Genomic DNA, 20,220 nt, shown 5'->3' with positions numbered 1-20,220 from the left:
CCGTATGCCAAATGTGTTCTTTGTTCTTGTTCCTGTTTTTAAATTGATTTTTAAATACAATCTTTCTGATTGAATTTAAGAAGACTAATTCATTATTTTTAAGAAGAAATCGAACCTCTTACAATTTACACTTGCTGATGTATTGCCCTGTGAGGAGAGGCTAGTTTTTCATAGGCAAGTGTTTCAAAATCCTTACACTGGGCTAAACATTACATAGAGTGATACATCTTGAAGGTCTACCCTAGTGACAGGTTTCAAATGGATAATAAAGTCTACTGGTTTGCTCATTATTGATCACTGCATTTCAAGTATTTTTGCTTCATAAATCACAGAGCTCTTTGGAAGTTCCACCCTGTCCTGCGTTGTATTCATGAGGTGCCACTTCTTATACTGATATGTGGTACAAACAAATGCAGTAGGGTTGCCTTTCATACACCATCATACATATCAGTCAATTGCAAGTTATTCTAGGAACCTACATTGAAGAAGTAGTTTACATGATATTATTTATTGAGATACAAGGCATAAAAGGTGCTGGGATCACCTCTTCCAGTTGATTAAATTCTACCTTCAGTACTTTTTATACTCCAGGGTTGAGGTCAAAAAGGTATTGCCCAATAAAGTCACACGTTTTCATCTGATTTTTTACGCAGTTACGGGAATGCTTAATGTTCATGATGCTGGACTTGATAGTCCGTTGTCCGTCATGGTCCCATGTTTTGGACATAGCAGCTGCAGTCTTTAACACCATCTGTTAAGACAACCAATTAGCAACTTTCTCAAAATCCTCACATTCGTTAAGATTTACTGAAACATTACCAACTGGTTATGAAGACAACTTTGTCACGGGAGGAGCAGGTAATGTGAATGTCTATATTATCTTGAGACCCGAGACTATGTGTTTAGGTATAATGTCTTACAATAATGCAATACAACCATAATAATAATAGTATAGCTACACTATAGAACCGTGGTACATTTTTATAGGGGTATAGCTTCACACAATCTACATTTACTTAATCGTATTGAAGTAAGAATGATGTGTGTCATTCTCCTCTTATTTACAATGTAAAATTGACATGCTTACATGTCTGTATAGGTTAGCCTAGATATACGCAATAAAATATAGGAAGCTGAAGTTCAGGTAGTCACTCATATTATTTGCATCCCAGTTTTTGTTCTGTCCTTTAAGCTCATATGCCAATTGATTTATCAAAGTTGAATGGTTATCCTTTTGTATAAGTCCCTTTGGTCATATCATGTTGACTTGCTTTTTGTCTGAGTATCCCACGAGGATCATCCCTTCTACAAGTGCATGTAACCCTGTAAATCTCCAACTGCTTAAGAGCAAATAAAAGGGTAAACTTGTCCAATTAAGCAAATTAATTCTAATCAGGTAATGAAGGCCACAGGGGGATCAAAAAATGAAAACCTTCTTGCCCAAGAGTTCTGCACCCCTGACAAAGTTAGATGTAACACAGTCATTCATTCACAGTTGTCTGAAGGTTTTTTTTGTTTTTTGTTTTTTTTTTAAAGCACTTATTTATCTGTTTTGATTGAAGTCCTGCTTTCCTGTCAAAAGTACTATGAAAACAAACAAGGAGATCAAAATTGAAAACAAAGAACTTAATTACAAATACAGTGCCTTGCGAAAATATTCGGCCCCCTTGAACTTTGCGACCTTTTGCCACATTTCAGGCTTCAAACATAAAGATATGAAACTGTAATTTTTTGTGAAGAATCAACAACAAGTGGGACACAATCATGAAGTGGAACGAAATTTATTGGATATTTCAAACTTTTTTAACAAATAAAAAACTGAAAAATTGGGCGTGCAAAATTATTCAGCCCCCTTAAGTTAATACTTTGTAGCGCCAACTTTTGCTGCGATTACAGCTGTAAGTCGCTTGGGGTATGTCTCTATCAGTTTTGCACATCGAGAGACTGAAATTTTTGCCCATTCCTCCTTGCAAAACAGCTCGAGCTCAGTGAGGTTGGATGGAGAGCATTTGTGAACAGCAGTTTTCAGTTCTTTCCACAGATTCTCGATTGGATTCAGGTCTGGACTTTGACTTGGCCATTCTAACACCTGGATATGTTTATTTGTGAACCATTCCATTGTAGATTTTGCTTTATGTTTTGGATCATTGTCTTGTTGGAAGACAAATCTCCGTCCCAGTCTCAGGTCTTTTGCAGACTCCATCAGGTTTTCTTCCAGGATGGACCTGTATTTGGCTCCATCCATCTTCCCATCAATTTTAACCATCTTCCCTGTCCCTGCTGAAGAAAAACAGGCCCAAACCATGATGCTGCCACCACCATGTTTGACAGTGGGGATGGTGTGTTCAGGGTGATGAGCTGTGTTGCTTTTACGCCAAACATAACGTTTTGCATTGTTGCCAAAAAGTTCGATTTTGGTTTCATCTGACCAGAGCACCTTCTTCCACATGTTTGGTGTGTCTCCCAGGTGGCTTGTGGCAAACTGTAAACGACACTTTTTATGGATATCTTTAAGAAATGGCTTTCTTCTTGCCACTCTTCCATAAAGGCCAGATTTGTGCAGTATACGACTGATTGTTGTCCTATGGACAGAGTCTCCCACCTCAGCTGTAGATCTCTGCAGTTCATCCAGAGTGATCATGGGCCTCTTGGCTGCATCTCTGATCAGTCTTCTCCTTGTATGAGCTGAAGGTTTAGAGGGACGGCCAGGTCTTGGTAGATTTGCAGTGGTCTGATACTCCTTCCATTTCAATATTATCGCTTGCACAGTGCTCCTTGGGATGTTTAAAGCTTGGGAAATCTTTTTGTATCCAAATCCGGCTTTAAACTTCTCCACAACAGTATCTCGGACCTGCCTGGTGTGTTCCTTGTTCTTCATGATGCTCTCTGCGCTTTAAACGGACCTCTGAGACTATCACAGTGCAGGTGCATTTATACGGAGACTTGATTACACACAGGTGGATTCTATTTATCATCATTAGTCATTTAGGTCAACATTGGATCATTCAGAGATCCTCACTGAACTTCTGGAGAGAGTTTGCTGCACTGAAAGTAAAGGGGCTGAATAATTTTGCACGCCCAATTTTTCAGTTTTTTATTTGTTAAAAAAGTTTGAAATATCCAATAAATTTCGTTCCACTTCATGATTGTGTCCCACTTGTTGTTGATTCTTCACAAAAAATTACAGTTCATATCTTTATGTTTGAAGCCTGAAATGTGGCAAAAGGTCGCAAAGTTCAAGGGGGCCGAATACTTTCGCAAGGCACTGTATGTAATGCAGTTTGGATATTAAAATTAAAATGCAGTTATTTTTTATAGATATGTTTTTATGATATAGCAAGAAATAATGAATGTAAACTTGCTTTTTGTTGATATTTTAAAACCAACTTTGGGGGGATTAAATCAACATTTAGATCCATCCACTAAAACCAAATTAGAAATATGTACTTAATAGCAGTTTGATTTATCATAAGAGGACACTTTCTTCTACTAATAAATACAACCACCATTAAATTCTGACTTTGCGATTAGCTGGTGGGTCAACTTTATAATTTAATTCCCCCATTTCATTTACACTGAATAAAGGGTATGAATAATTATGGAGCCTACTGTATTTGCAAGTGAGTATTCCTGAGCATTCTCTATAACATTTAAATAAACATATGTAAACAATAAGTATTAATGACTTTATGCACAATCATTTACTTGAATTGCATATTGTTCACTAAATATATTAAACAACCTTCAACAATGTTACATGTAAAAACCATTAAATAACAAACAATCACACTGCACTGCACCCTTTAGATGGACATCCAAGTGCTTTTTTAAAAGGTGGTGTTTATTGGGTTTGCATTTTGTATTTGCTTGGCTGGCAAAATGGACAGTGGTACAATCTGCAGCATTGGGTACACCGTTTCACCTCAGGCAACACTCCTCCTTTCACTGCTATTATATGTAACTGAAATACAAAGAGCAAATTACAACATGATTAATAACCTACAATTAATATACATCAGTGTATCTACATTGAGACTGCATGAAAATAATGTGTAAAAAAAATTTGATATCTTGTAACAATTGTAAGTCGTCCTGGATAAGGGCGTCTGCTAATAAATAAATAATAATAATGATCTGTATGTGAAATTTAGAAAACACTGATGTATATTGGTACAGTGAGGTATATTCAATGGCCTCTATACTCAAAGCATTTTTTGCACATTTTGTATTAGCATCATTTTTTTTCAGAGCTGTAAATGTTGACATAAAATGCAAGTTATGAAGTACGATTTCCTCATACACAACATCTATACATATTAAGCATGTGTGCTGTGACTTCTTACATTTTATTCCTTTTAGAAAAAGTGTCAATAATAGCAAATTTGTGTAAAATGCTTTGAGTAGAGAGACCAATGTTTCTGTAATTGATGCATTGTTAGGGTGTTATATATATAATGGAGGCTGTGTCACAACTATCTTAAAACAGACAAAGAGCCTTGTTTACTTCTGATCATTTATAGTAGGAAAGTCAAGAGAAAATACTGATTTTTAGATATAGAAGTTTAAATGTTTAAATTTGATGAAAACTCTTTGTAAGAGTCAATTTTTATTTGTTTCATTTCAATCTATATTTTCTCTTGACTCCTCTACTGTCAACATAGATATACACATAAAATTATAATATAATGTCACCTCAATGATAAAAGGCCACTGTCCGCTGTAAGTCCAGAGTAATAAATTGACACACACACTCACTGACACACTCACTGACACACACACTCACTGACACACACACACACTCACTGAGACACACACACACCCTGTAGCAATGTCATTGTTATTTAATAAACATTAATTATAACTTTTATAAGTCTCTGTAAGTCGCCTTGGATAAAGGCGTCTGCTAAATAAACAAATAATAATAATATAGCCTACATATGCATTATGATAGCCTTAACTACAAAATACACAATGACAATAATAAAACAAACATGGTGTAGTGGGTTTTCTGATGAGTTTCATAGAGATGTAGTTGTTGATATGTTGTTTTTAAATGTCTTACGATGTTTTTCTATGTGTTGTTTAAAGTTATGTACACGTTGAATAGTACTTTTGCACTTTTGACAATGCCAGTGGCTTCTGTTTACTTTTGAAGAAGTTTCATTTCAACACAATAACAGGGAATTATGCACTTGTCTGTAGAAATAAACAATAATAATATATACTACTAATTATAATAATCTTGATTTGATATAGCGCCTTTCATAACCACATATCTCAAAGCACTTCACAAATAAGGGAAAAACAGATACAATAACACTAAAACGACCATGACATATACAAAGTGATCTACAAAACACTAACACAATTAGAAATAAAGAATATAATAACAGAAGAAAAAAAAAGGTAATTTAAATAAGTGGCTTTTTATGCGAGATTCAAAAACAGACAGAAACTAATAATCCCTGATCTCAATAGGAAGTGTTTCTGTTTCCACACCTATATAACAATGTTACATGAGAAAAAAGTTCACGAATTCGAAAGGATTGTATAATGGTTATTCACTGGTTGCCTACGAGGGCTTGAGAGGAGGCGAAATTGGGAGTGAGATATTAAGAATGAGACCAGATGAGAGGATTTCTCCGGTTGCTTAGGAGGCTTGAGAGGGGTGAGACATTTGAGAGTTTAAGAGTGAGACGAGTTTGAGGGATGGCGAGATTGAGGGCTGGAGTTTGGGAATGGTGCTTAGTAACATTGAGGTTAGATACTGATAGCAGGACGAGATAGGGGGGACGAAGAGTTTTCCCTTCTCGTCGGGTCAGGCAGCATCCTCTGGCTGCTGGGCGACGTAGAGAGGGAGACATGAGAAGAGCAAAGGATTAGATATAAACACTTTCCGCCAGGTCAGGCAGCATCCTCCGACTGCTGGGTGACGTAAAAGTGAGAGAAAGAGCAAAGTTTAGACATATAACATACAACAAACTGACTCTCGCTCCCGACGGGTCAGGCAGCATCCTCTGGCTGCTGGGCGTTTAGTGGAGCAAGAGACAGGAAGGGGACGAACAGGACAAAAGGACAGATCCTTCGCAACTCAGTGCAGCATCCTCAGGCAGCTAAGCTGGCAGCTGGGCGGCGTGGAGAGCTTAGGAAAAAGTGTCTCGGGTCCGTTTAGGAGAGACGAAAACAGAGAACCCCCCCCCCCTCGGTCGGGGCCCGCTCGGCAGGTGGAGGCACGGCCTACTGCATGAGGGGGCTGAAATGGTCCTGGACCTGAAATAGAAGAGAGGAGATGGGACAGCAAGGTTGAGGCCTGGAAGGCTTAGCGCATAAGCAGCAGAAGAATAGGATGTGGCCGGGGGTCCCCTCAGGCCGGCGAGGAACAGCCGGGCGGCAGTGGTTGAGACGAGAGGCCGACCCGGACAGCCGGGGGAGTGAGACTCACTTCCCCCCAAAAGAGGACCCCCGGCTCCCCGCAAGAACCACACCGTGGGATAGAAAAGAGATCGCAGAGCCGCACACATAAACAAAAGCTAGAAGAAAAGAGAAAAGACAAGAGATGTTAGTAGACAACCTATGCCTATAAGCCGTCCGCACTGTGGAGAGGAAAAACCCCCCTGCAGGGAGGAAACCTCTGGTGGGCCTGGCGGAGAGGGCGCCCCCCACTCCGGGCAAGCTAACAAGTGCTTGGTGAGCTGTGGCGATGTCTGCAGAGGATGGTCTAATATAAAGTTCACAGCTGAAGAGATCCAGCGCCCCATAGACTTAATCAAAGTGTTGATACCTGCGCTAGCCGCGGAGGCAGCTGCTCCGATCCAGAATGAATGGGGGGAAAAATAGTAGAAGAAAGTCCGATCCGTGACGAGAGGGTGCATAAACGGGATGAGAACCAGTGACTCGTAAGTATAGATCTGGAGCTGTCGAAGAGGGGATCTGACAGAAGATACTGAATCCTCGGCTTAATTGGACCGTTTTTGAAGATCTGATGAAGAGGATAAAGTGGTTTCCGGGGATTTGAGAGAGATCTGAGCACTTGAGGCCTAGAGCTGGGAAGTTGGAAATTGATGGAGTTGAGAATTCTGCACAGCGGAGAAATCCAAAGGCGACGGTCAGGCACAGGGTTTCCATAACGATGTCATTGAATAGGTTGAAGCATCCTTGCCAGAGAGCAGTGATGAGACAAAGGAGAAGGTCAGTAGAGATTGATTAACTTGATGGAGAGGAGGGGAGCAAGCTTTTCTCCATACCTCTGAGCGTTCTCTCTAGAGATCCGCTATCTCTAGAACGGACGAGAGGAGAAAGATTGGAGGCGAAATTGATACTGAATGCCGGCTAGGTAGCATCTAAATAGAGGAGGGGGCTAAACATAGAGACAGCCTGAGGTGAGTGATGAAGGCGAGGAGGTGCTGTAGGTTGAAAGAGGTATGAGATCCGTTTTTTTTGTTTTTTTTTTAATTATTTATTTATTTATTTTTTACTCGCAAAAGTGAGTAAATGAAGACCAGGCAGTCAAGTAGGAGGAACGGGTAGATGGGGCGAGAGCGTTCTCCATGAATCCACGTGGTGATTGAAGGAGGTCGGAGAGAGAGTTATTCAGTTGAATATTGTTTTGCTGAAAGGTAGTACGAGACGAGGGTTGGGGTCTGCTCCTGGGACCAGGTTGCAGAACTTCTGGATCTTGATGTAACTGTCTGTATTGAAGTCCTGATGAAGTCCTGATTTTTTTTTTTATTTATTTATTTATTTTTATTTTAACTGCAAGGTGTAGTGTTCTGTAGTAAAATTACTACAGCTGGCCAAAGTCCAGTATCTGGGTGCGTGAAATGGTTCACAAGACCTCATGGTTGAAATGGCTTAACGGTCAGAGTCTATCCATTGTATTCCCCTTGATGTCTTGGTACTCTTGCTTTTTTTTTTTTTTTTTTTTTTAAACGGTAAATCACAGGTGTTGTCACGGTAAGTTCACAGGGTGCACTCTGTTCCTTCAGGAATCCTGCAGAGGAAGTGCTTCACAAGAGCAGTTAGACATAGTACTTCCAAGGTAAGGTCATTGCATAGACAGAGCAGCTTTTTTCTGAGGGTAGATATTAAAGAGTGAAGAATGTCTATTGATATAGGGAGCCAGGAGGGAGCAGCGGGGGGGGGGGGGGGGGGCTCTTGAGGATCTCTCTGAGTGTCAAGCAAACTGATGGGATGGATAGGAGTGTTGAAGAAGGGACGGAGATGAGGCGGCAGAAATACTAAATTCCGGAGATGTAGGCTTTAACGGTAGAGGGGGCTAAGTGAAGAGAATCCCTTGCATGGGCGATGGAGGCTAGAATCCGTTGTTCATTAAATCAGAATGGGATGTATTTTGAGTGCAGAAAGTTGTAAATGTTTTCCATCCAGAGGTAAATGAAGATTTGGTCGCTGGGACTAAGAGTGTGGCCATGTAGTGATGAGCAGATTGCAGAAGGTTGGAGAGTGTTGTATTTAGTTGAACGGCAGATGTTGGTGTTGCAGAGTTTGATGAGGGCTGAGGTGGCAGCTGGACCTGAACAAATATATGAAATCGACTGCTGAGATGTTTTTAAAACTAAGGCAGAGAGCTGAGATGCCAACCATCCTGTGTTAGTTAATACGGGATTGATCAGTGGTTTGCTACCATCTTGTCTGTTTGGAATGGAAAAGGTGAACTCATAAATCAGAGATATGGGTTTCACAACTCCAGTCATTCTCCAAATAGTGGAACTCCTTAACTCATAAATCAAACAGATTTACAGTCTCGTACCATATATTAAAGCTTGTAGTATCTGAGAGGATGAGCGGACATATGACTAAATTGCTGAGGAAGTCAAGCGCTCCGTGTATATATATATATCTTAGATCCAGGTATTGGAGGAAAGCTGGAGTGTTGGAAGCTCTGGAGGAGAGCAGTTGCAGATTTGAACAGTAAACTAAAGCCACTTTTGTATGCTGCAATAGAAGCAGATCTGAAGAGGAAGCCGAGATTTGCTGTAATGAGGAAATATTAACAGTAGAGGCAAGATCTGCTGAACGGGCAGAGATCTGAGGGGTAAACGATGGAATGCTGTCAGTAGTCTGCAGTGGCCTGCTGTAGAGAGCAGAGAGCTGCTGAATGCGGTGAAAATTGGTATTTGAGAGTTAAGGCGTTTTTAGATGATGTCGGCGATGGGGCTGCCTTTGGGCAGAAATGAAGAATGCATAGATCTGAGGCCGCTGCAGAACCTGAGAGGATAGGAATGCGTTGCTCGGAGGCTGCTACAAAACCTATTGATTTGATCAGGAGCAGTCTAAGAGTGTATTGTCCATTGCGGGATACGAGGACGCTTGACTGAAATGTTGATAATCGTAGCACATAGTTTCCGAATGTGACTGGTAGCTCAAATTGAATGAAAATACTTTGAAAGTTATATTAAGTGCCTTGATGAAGTTGGGGGCAAATAAGGAAGTGCAAATCCAGGAACAAGAAGGTTGCAGGAATGGCCTGATGCAGGAAAGCTGTAAATTAATGTGACGGTGGATTCTTAACATCTCAGAAAGCTGATAAGCATGGCTTCATGACAAGGTTCTCAAGGGGAGGAGTTTGGATTTGAAAAATTCAAGTTAATATATGTAGAAAAAGAGGTTGAGGCAGGAGGGTACTGAGAATCCCTCAAAAAGACAACGAACTGCAGGAATTGATAGAAGGTTTGGAGAGTGCCAGATTCGCAGCGATAGCAAATCATCTTAAATTATGTAGAGCTTGTGGTGATATGCTGCCATCTAGAGGTTTTGATTGGAATTGAAACTATTGGCTTCAGTGAAGCAGGGTAGCATATATTTGGTTATTGCGATTACAATCCTTGTCTATGTATTAAGCATTTGCTTTAGAACAGTTAGTGATGATATAAGTAAGTTAATGTAGGTCTAGAAGAGGAGCCTGCAGTATTTAGATGTCACAATTCGGCGAGTTGAAGCTCTCATGTTGCAAAAGCGCTGCAGCAGGAGCCAGAAATTGCAGTCGTGTGGCACAGGCTCTCATTGCCTGTTAAAGCTGCCTGGTCGCCGTAGCAACTTACCACTCCCAGTAGTCACTCGCTGAGGCGTTGCCGTGGTAACCATGGTCTGTGAGGCGCCGGTGTAAAACAGTTGCAGTGCAGTGGTGACATTGAAACTGATGAAAACGCAGACCAAGTTGAGAATGACGCTGCGTTTTGAACGGCGCAGACTGAGCAGGTAGGAAAATAGCTGATACTATCTTGCGAGCGCAGAGCAGAGAGACAAAAAACAAACACAGACAAGGAAGCGGAAATAGTGCTGGGTTAAAGTAGAAAAAGAGAGCGAGATAGACAGGAGGGGCAGCCAATAACACATACGTGGAGCAGAGCTGGCCATGCCCTAATAATTTACGTGGCGAGCGCTGCATTGTGCGATTGGCTAGAAATACTAAATGAGGCTGAACTGGGATCAGCTTCCACCCGGAAGAGATCGCGGACGCTACCGGGCAGGATGCCACGGAGGGAAGGTAAGACAGGCTAAAGAAAAGGAAATAGGATAAGAAGAAAAAAGGAGCGCAAAGCGGGAGAGCGCCCTCTACGGCATCCCCCGAATTACGCCTAAAGGCTAACATTTAACCAATGATATTGATTGAAGCAAGAATCACATGTTTAAAGCGTTGCGAGTTTACGAAATTAATAATCACAGTGTATCTTCCAATTATTTCACATTAAGAATTGAACTCGCGAAGACGCGCGTTCTGCGAGGGCTGCGGCGTGACGTCACTGCAGCTCTGTAAAGCCGCTGCGGAGCGGATTGCGACTCGGAACCAAAGAGATCACGAGTGACCGGCTAATCGTAATTCAAATAACGACTACAACTGCTGCCCGCCTGTTAGCAGTCATTTAAACAAACATACTGTCAGTGATAAGTGATGTATAATGTTCCAATAAAATCAATGATTTCTGGCTGTCGTTTTTTTTTGTTTGTTTGTTTGAAGTCCAATATGGAGCCACATTCGCTGCCGCCACTAAGCTTCACCGGAAGTGAAAGTGCTCTATATTTCAAACTGGTGGACTGTTCGCACGCGCCCATTGTACCGGATATCGACTGCAAGTCTCCCGCGTGGTTGCAGTTCTTGAAGTTCGGCTGCTTCTGTGAAATTAACAAAACAAGGTAAAGAAACGCCAGATGATTCACAGATACAATCAGCAACGCCGCTATCCAGCACAGGACACACCAGCTACACGCAAACAGGGTGGGTATTGTGCAGTACAGCAGTAACTGCCATTGCTTCAGAGGGACATCCTCCCACCCGTTACCCGTTTCTGAGGGGATTGGTGAATGTAAACATTACTCGTTGTTCACGTTACGGGACACGCTACAACGCGTAATGTGAAAGACGCAGAACATGTGCTCAATCATCCCTGCGCTCAATTACATTTTTACAACGAAAATATTTAACTTTCAATTCAAACAACTTCTTGAATGAACATCACAAGTATATCCCAATTCTCAATCATTGTTCTGATCGATTCTTCCTAATCAGCAAAGGAGTAAATGTACTAACTGAACTACGACACACATAATGGTTGCTGTTGTTGATTTTGTTGTTGTTATTATTAATACAAAACGTCCTGTGGATATTTTTTTATCGTTTGCCTTTGCAGGTGTGCAGTGTTAAGAGCTTTGCCCACTGAATCCGTTCAGTCATTTTCATCTGAAAAAGTGGCGCGTCATAGGGGCTTCATTTACTGAAGATTCTTAACACGCGTGTTAGCCAAAGATAAGGCGCCTGCTAGATACTGCCCTATTTATCAACCACGATAAAGCGCGATTTAAAGCATAAGACCTCTGCCTTAAAAATAATACGATGGTACTCATCAGCATCTGCTGAATATGCAAAATGCATGGTGATGTATTCAAATGAAGTGGCATGAGAGCACTAACGAGGCTAATGATAGACAGACGATATTAACTAAACTGTGCTAACAGGTATATGTATGTACGATACTACACATCCGAAACTCTGTAAATAAGTGAGTCTGATTTTAAAATAAATGCGTTTATATACTAATACGCACATATACCAGCCGACTGCATAAAATAAATACATGCGTCTATATACAGGTATATTGTGATTAAATAAAACTACAAACAAAATCAGTAACAGGACATTGAAAATAAAAGTGTTTATGTAGTGTTTATGTATAGACATAAAAAGCATGCAAAATCTTACTATCCAAAAAAATGGTCATAACTTACTATGCAAACAAATAAAAAAAAAGACAACTGCGTTCATACAGACATCATTGAAACACTGTAATATAAATAAATAAAGGAAATGGGGTTTGCAATCACAACAGCACATAGTATCAGAGAAGGAAGAGTTCTCCTGAATCACAGACCTGCACACAGTGCGCTATGTTTCTCCACACGATTTGGGCACAGCTATACCACTGCATATGTCAGCTGGCACTGGGGTCCAAGGAGGGGTCAAGACTAACACCTAGGATTTTAGCATAAGGGGTTGGAGAGAGTGATAGTGTTGTTGAAGCTGACACCCTGAGTGTTGTTGAAGCTGACACCCTGGCATCCTTCAAGAAGCTGCTTGATGAGTTTCTGGGATCAATAAGCTATGTACGACCAAACGAGCAACATGGGCTGAATGGCCTCCTCTTGTTTGTAAACTTTCTTATGTTCTGATGATGGGGGTTGTGACAGGAGAGCATCAGGGAGGAGACTTGCATTCAACATACCCAGTCTTTGATTACACATTTACACACTTTACAAGGTGGGCTTCTTCCCTGCCACACACTTTCCCCCTTGTGCATCGCACACATGGCTGGAATCGGCCAGTGCCCCCCCTTAAATAATCCCCTCCCCCTTAAACCCCAGCCATTTCCCCACAAGGGATACAGCAGCCCCGCCCTCTGTGGCTCTGGGATACAGCAGCCCCTCCCTCTGTGGCTCTGGGATACAGCAGCCCCTCCCTCTGTGGCTCTGGGATACAGCAGCCCCTCCCTCGTGGCTCTGGGATACAGCAGCTTCTCCCTCTGTGGCTCTGGGATACAGCAGCTCCTCCCCCTTCTGGCTCTGGAGACGGTGGCTCCTCCCCCTTCCCGGCTCTGGAGACGGTGGCTCCTCCCCCTCCCTGGCTCTGGAGACGGTGGCTCCTCCCCCTACCGGCTCTGGAGACGGTGGCTCCTCCCCCGCCCGGCTCTGGAGATGGTGGCTCCTCCCCCTCCCGGCTCTGGAGACGGTGGCTCCTCCCCCGCCCGGCTCTGGAGAATGTTGGACATATCTGGGTTAAGGGATGAGGAAGCTTGTAGACAGCATGTAAAAGCACCATGATGAGAATGCCTGATTTCTGTGTCTTGCTGTGTGACAGATAGGAGGATGCAGTCCACAGAGTGCAATTCATCCACGGAGGACCTGGCAACCGAGGCCATGGGCACTTCATCACACCCGCAAGGTGAGAGAGCTCTCAAATATACTGTGCTGTAGCGCTCGGTGCTGCTTACAACATCATAGACACTGCTTCTTCTTTATAGTACTAACTGACTAACACTAAAATATAGCATCGCCTCACCATGAATCAACCAAGTGCATGAAATATTACCGGAGGGCTATATATTCATATTTTAAAAGCTCGCTACTCTACCATAAAAGCCAGTGTTGGCTTTTATGGTAGACAGTGGGGCCCATAAAATAAATATTAATTTCTGTGTTTTTTTCCCTGTGTCATATGCATGCAATTAAAACAGGTAAACTTCAGTTCACAATCAAATTAAGCAGCATTGCATTGAATACATTATATTTAGCAACTTGAACAAAACTTAAATATTGTCATCGGAAGATACTATTCAGTTAGTCTGTAACAGTGCATTCAGACAGCTGAATGGCTGATTCGAAACGCTGGGTGTCAACACAAAAACACCATTGCGAGGAACAAAACACGAGCTCTCTCTCTGTATTGAGAAGGCGGTGGCTCATTTGTTCAGTCGTGCAGTTCTGGGGTACAAGTCTTTTATTATAGAGCTTTGTTTTTTGTCACGGGGGTTTTCTGAGGATGCAGTGTTTCTAAGTGAACAGCAGTGAGTGCTGTGGGTGCTCTTACCAGTTGCCCCAATGCCCCTCAAAATGCAGGTCTCTTCACTGGCATGGCCGCAGTGCTCTTTCTGCTACAGCAACTAGAGAGACGCCTGTATTAAAATGTGTTTGGGTCTAAATAATAACATGATTACGTGAATTGGGTTAATTTGCACCAATACCATACACAACACTGGTGTCAATATGTGTGAATGCTCTATGATGAGGAAAAAAAGCCAGCATATGAGATGTTTTAAAGTGACGCACGAGAGGGACGATATCAATGTGATTGAACACAAATGCCTGGCAGTACAGCGGTGTTGTATTAACACCAGCACAATACAGGAACCCAGCTGTGATGATGATGGAACGTGTGCGAGTGCATGTTGCATAAACACTGTGCTTAAAATGAAACGCTGCATTCAAGACATTTTTAAAATAAAAATAAACTTCAGGTTTGTGTGTTGCACACGTGCCATTAACAAAATGGAAACTTAACATAAAGAAAAGAATTATAATGAAGGGCTGAAAGGCAGGTCAATAATTAAAATTTAAAAAACAGAACTGGAAAGGTTACCGTATCAAGCTTTGTGAACTCCAATAAACCAATGATGTCTTTCGCCACTCCAGTCATAGTGTGCTTTAAGTTTTGAGTTAACACATACAGATTTCTATCGTTTGTTGCATCTTCTTTAGCAGCTGTATCTTATCCCAGGTATATTTGCTTCCATGCAAACATGCACATGAAACTCGACTCTGCAGTCACGAGTGTGTGACGTTGTCACGTGAATACATCGTATCCACATTAATCTGCATTGGTACAGCCCACTTTTCAGAACAGAACAGCATAGCAACGCATTTCCTGAAAAGTACGGCAAAAACATTGTGAGTAAAAGTGTCGTGACTCGTCCATGTAAACGCCATTGTTGTTTGACTTCACAAGTCTGAGAATGATTTAATTGAGCTAGTTACATGACAAGCTGATAATATCTCTTGACTTCAGCCAAAGAAGCAGACACTGTGATGTTAATGTTACCATCATGAAAAACAGTAGGGTAGTTTTGTACTGAAGCACGGTCAGCCGCTGCAGGAAAACAAAGAGTATTTCTCAAACTGACCATTTTAAGAACGGTGAAAGCAGAACACATAGAAATACTTGGGACTGTACTCCTGGGGAAATAGAAATGGTTAGATGTACAGTAAAAACATAAGCACTGGCTGTGTTGCATGCTGTGAGACCAGGACTTGACTCACACTGAACAGGGACACGCAGCATGTTACACCTGCACACAAACAGAGGTGCCGTCACCACTGTTCCATACACAACACTTATATCACAAATATCAAACGCAGAGTTAATCACAGGAATCAGCTGCATAGTGAACCTATTGAACAGAATGAGGCAACAAACAAGTGAGGACTAAAAGCAGTTCATGTTTTAGGATCATGTTAGGGTCTTAAGTTGTAGTTGAAGCAGTTGAATATGGTAACAGCCAACTTGCTTTTAAAGTGATACCCAACAATTTGATTTGGCCACCAATTTCTTCTGGCCTAGGAGCCGTTGGCTCCAAAGGCAATCATTTAGTCTGGAGCCCTGTTGAGGCTACTTGCTGCTTGATACAAAAAAAACAAACAAACATAATTTTCTGAATAAATAAATAGCTATTATTAAGTTAAACAGTTTTTCTTGCTGTGGCCAACGATTAGCTGTATATATGAATGTGACAAAGATGGCTGCAGGGAGGAACTCAGACCAGAGAGAGAAACACACAGACAGAGACGGTGGTGATCCTGAGCTGAGTGCAATGGCTGCACTCAGCGTTTATTAACAAAATAAAAAGGTTTAACAAACAGAACACAAAACAGGACACGGCACTACACGCCAAAATAAACAGACAGACAAAACGAACTACACAGACAAACACGGTGAGCTTCTTTTACTATTATTTTACTTTATAATACCCTCCGTCTCCTAACCCGTTCTCCACTCACCGAACACCAACCCCCAGTGAGTGAAAACATGCAGCTTTTATGCAGTTGTACCGAGATTCGATTGCTAGTCAATCATTCAATTGGAATCTCGGTACAACTGCACGTGAATTAATTAAAGTGCAATTCCCCGTGCTCACATATTAGTTTTTACTTGCACGTGATGTGATGTGCCATCCCCGTGCCTAAATACAAATATACAATTTACACACACGTGAAACACAGACCGCTTATATCCCGTGTACCAATGCCTATACACCAACATTTACACACAACACGTAACATATAACATACACAGGGGGGGCACTTTGCCACATATACCCCCCCTTGTGCAACGCACACATGGCCTCAATGGCCACCTCCCCCCTCAGTCCCAAAGTCCCGGAAGAGGGGGAAGCAAGTTGTTTCTGGGGGTGGCCATGGTGGAATGTCTGGCACCCCCCAATTGTTCATGGCTGGCAGCTCCCTCTTCCGGGGCTTCAGCCACACTATCTGCTGCCGCGAAAGTGCAGCTGGGGGAGCTGGTCTCCTGACCTCCCCCTCTTTCTTTATGGCCGGCAGCTCCCCTTCATGGAGCTCCGGCCACAGTGTAGCGACCCGAGGCAAAGCAGAGGCCCCGGCGACCCCAGGCGAAGCAGGACCCTCGATGACCTCAGGCGACGGCAGCAGCAGCGGACCCTCGGGAGGTGGAGGCAGAGGCAGCTCCTGCTCCTCTCCCTCGGGTGGTGGTGGTGGTGGAGGCAGAGGCAACTCCTGCTCCTCTCCCTCGGGTGGTGGAGGCAGAGGCAGCTCCTGCTCCTCTCCCTCGGGTGGTGGAGGCAGAGGCAGCTCCTGCTCCTCTCCCTCGGGTGGTGGTGGAGGCAGAGGCAGCTCCTGCTCCTCTCCCTCGGGTGGTGGTGGTGGAGGCAGAGGCAGCTCCTGCTCCTCTCCCTCGGGTGGTGGAGGCAGAGGCAGCTCCTGCTCCTCTCCCTCGGGTGGTGGTGGAGGCAGAGGCAGCTCCTGCTCCTCTCCCTCGGGTGGTGGTGGTGGAGGCAGAGGCAGCTCCTGCTCCTCTCCCTCGGGTGGTGGTGGTGGAGGCAGAGGCAGCTGCTGCTCCTCTCCCTCAGGTGGTGGAGGCAGAGGCAGCTCCTGCTCCTCTCCCTCGGGTGGTGGAGGCAGAGGCAGCTCCTGCTCTCTCCCTCGGGTGGTGGTGGAGGCAGAGGCAGCTCCTGTTCCTCTCCCTCGGGTGGTGGTGGAGGCAGAGGCAGCTCCTGCTCCTCTCCCTCAGGTGGTGGAGGCAGAGGCAGCTCCTGCTCCTCTCCCTCGGGTGGTGGTGATGGCGCTGCCGGCTCCTCCGACAGCGGGGGTAGGGCTGGTGGCGCTGCCGGCTCCTCCGACAGCGGGGGTAGAGCTGGTGGCGGGCGTCTCCGCTGGGCTCCCTTCAGCAGCAAAAACAGCGGCTGCTGTGGAGCCTGAGCTTCACACCCTCGTCCCTCCCAAAAAAAAATAGGGGTTTGGGCCTTCAGCTCCTCCCCTCCGGACACAGGACGCACCGACTCCTCCCTCTCGGGCCGTGGACGCACCGACTCCTCCCTCTCGGGCCGTGGATGCACCGACTCCTCCCTCTCGGGCCGTGGACGCACCGACTCCTCCCTCTTGGGCCGTGGACGCACCGACTCCTCCCTCTTGGGCCGTGGACGCACCGACTCCTCCCTCTTGGGACGTGGACGCACTGACTCCTCCCTCTTGGGACGTGGACGCACCGACTCCTCCCACTCGGGCTGTGGACGTTCGGGCTCCTCCCACTCGGGCTGTGGACGTTCGGGCTCCTCCCACTCGGGCGCAGGACGTTCGGGCTCCTCCCACTGAGGCGCAGGACGTTCGGGCTCCTCCCACTCAGGCGCAGGACGTTCGGGCTCCTCCCACTCAGGCGCAGGACGTTCGGGCTCCTCCCACTCAGGCGCAGGACGTTCGGGCTCCTCCTCCCCTGGCTCCTGCTCTGGGCAGTCCTCGTCCTCATGCCCATAAGCAATGCACATGGTGCACCACCTTGGCTCCCTCTGCTTCCTCCTCACTTTTCCCCCTCTCTGCCTCCTTCTGCTCACCTTCCTCCTTTGGGCTGGTTCCTCCTCCTCTTCCTGGAAGGGGCAGACAGCCACCGTGTGCCCATACACCCCGCAGGCAAGGCACCAACCTTGGTCCTCCAACCTGCCGAGGAGATCCTCCAGCTCAATGCAGCCGTCTCTCCAGTTCCAGCCTTCCATTTTTTTTTTTTTTTTTTTTTTTTTTAATTTACTTTTCCACAAAAAAACTGCGGTTCCCGCTCTGGCCTGAGCCCTGGAGGCGCTGTTGTCCCGGTTCTGACACCACGTGTGACAAAGATGGCTGCAGGGAGGAACTCAGACCAGAGAGAGAAACACACAGACAGAGACGGTGGTGATGCTGAGCTGAGTGCAATGGCTGCACTCAGCGTTTATTAACAAAATAAAAAGGTTTAACAAACAGAACACAAAACAGGACACGGCACTACACGCCAAAATAAACAGACAGACAAAACGAACTACACAGACAAACACGGTGAGCTTCTTTTACTATTATTTTACTTTATAATACCCTCCGTCTCCTAACCCGTTCTCCACTCACCGAACACCAACCCCCAGTGAGTGAAAACATGCAGCTTTTATGCAGTTGTACCGAGATTCGATTGCTAGTCAATCATTCAATTGGAATCTCGGTACAACTGCACGTGAATTAATTAAAGTGCAATTCCCCGTGCTCACATATTAGTTTTTACTTGCACGTGATGTGATGTGCCATCCCCGTGCCTAAATACAAATATACAATTTACACACACGTGAAACACAGACCGCTTATATCCCGTGTACCAATGCCTATACACCAACATTTACACACAACACGTAACATATAACATACACAGGGGGGGCACTTTGCCACAATGAATCACACAACATTCTACACTTTGACATTGACTTCAGTTTAGTGGCCTTGGGAGCCTCTACAAATGTATTGAACTGAAGGCCATTTTGGCTTTTCCCGTTTTGTTGGCAATTCAGAGCCCTGCTGTTGTGTAAAGAGAGAAATCTTTGCGATGTGTTCAATATTTCACAAATGAATGGGCCTTCTTGTGTTTCAGTGGAAAACCAGGCTGTGGAGCCAGAGGAAATGAAGGAGGCGACAAACGGAGCAGAGAAAGAGGAAGACACCCTGGAGAAAGAGGTGAGCGACACAGAAGAGGAGATTCGTCAAGGACAAGAGGTCGCTACAGAGTCGGCCCCGCTCACACAGAGCAGCCGTGCAGAGAGCTGGAAGCAGGAGTTTCTGGAATTGTTCATCCGGGAATTTGAGGTAAGCCTTACACAGTTTTACCTTGTGCAGAAAAAAAAATCACGCTTCTGCCACAGTTTCAGGAATAACGGCAAGTTATGATGACGTATCACTTTAAACAATAAACCACACAGTCTTATGAAGACACATGAGCATAAGAACCATTCGCATTGCTGGCAGTCTGGAGTTTATCAAGGGCATGGTATGAAATGCTTTGCTGGAGAGAAGGAGACATCTTGTGTCAATTGGAGCCCCTGTATTTTATTTGTATGTCTATGGGGGCACCAGTTTGGCGTAGAAATATATTGTCAGCTAAAATGCCAGAATACCGTGCCCTATAAAACAGAACATAATATTTTTCTTCACTAGGCTTCAAATGACAGTCCATCAAATAAATATACTTTTTTTTTTTTTATGTCAGTAAACGGGGCCTGTCTTTCACAACACGCTAGCTTTTTCCACACCTCCTGCCTAAAAAAAAAAAGAAAGAGAAAAGCGAGATGAAATACTCTGACGACTCAATTGTTTGCATCATTTCTATCAATTTCAATCTATAATGTTTATTATATCTACTGTAAATGTGTTGTTTTGCAGACACGGCACAAAGGTACTGTAATCACTCAGTGTTTTATTAAAGTTAGTAAAATGACAATACGTACATTTGTAACTTATTTAAAAAGTGTGATTTCATATGATGCAAACACTGAAAGGTGGATAGTTTTTTGCTATGTTCTCTGTAGGTTGCCAGCTGTAAGATATATTTGAGTTTTTTGCTATGTTCTCTATCGGTTGCCCGCTGTAAGATATATTTGAGTTTTTTGTATTTTTGGAACACATTGA

The 20,220-nt window shown here is 43.9% G+C and overlaps 1 protein-coding gene across 1 annotated transcript in view; it reads right to left on the bottom strand.

The window, feature by feature from the left end:
* Window positions 1-12,843: 12,843 nt before the first annotated feature.
* The window catches only part of LOC131697872 (uncharacterized), a 33,104-nt gene continuing 25,727 nt past the window's right edge, over window positions 12,844-20,220 (bottom strand). Inside the window, exon 3 of the mRNA XM_058989613.1 lies at window positions 12,844-13,259. Within this exon, the coding sequence (XP_058845596.1) occupies window positions 12,844-13,259 (416 nt within the window). The remainder of the gene's footprint in view (window positions 13,260-20,220) is intronic.

This window comes from Acipenser ruthenus, chromosome 16 (assembly GCF_902713425.1).
Source record: "Acipenser ruthenus chromosome 16, fAciRut3.2 maternal haplotype, whole genome shotgun sequence".
In the NCBI taxonomy this organism is placed as follows: domain Eukaryota; kingdom Metazoa; phylum Chordata; class Actinopteri; order Acipenseriformes; family Acipenseridae; genus Acipenser; species Acipenser ruthenus.
The sequence above is the reverse complement of the archived record's forward strand: the minus strand, read 5'-3'. Positions and strand labels throughout refer to the sequence as shown.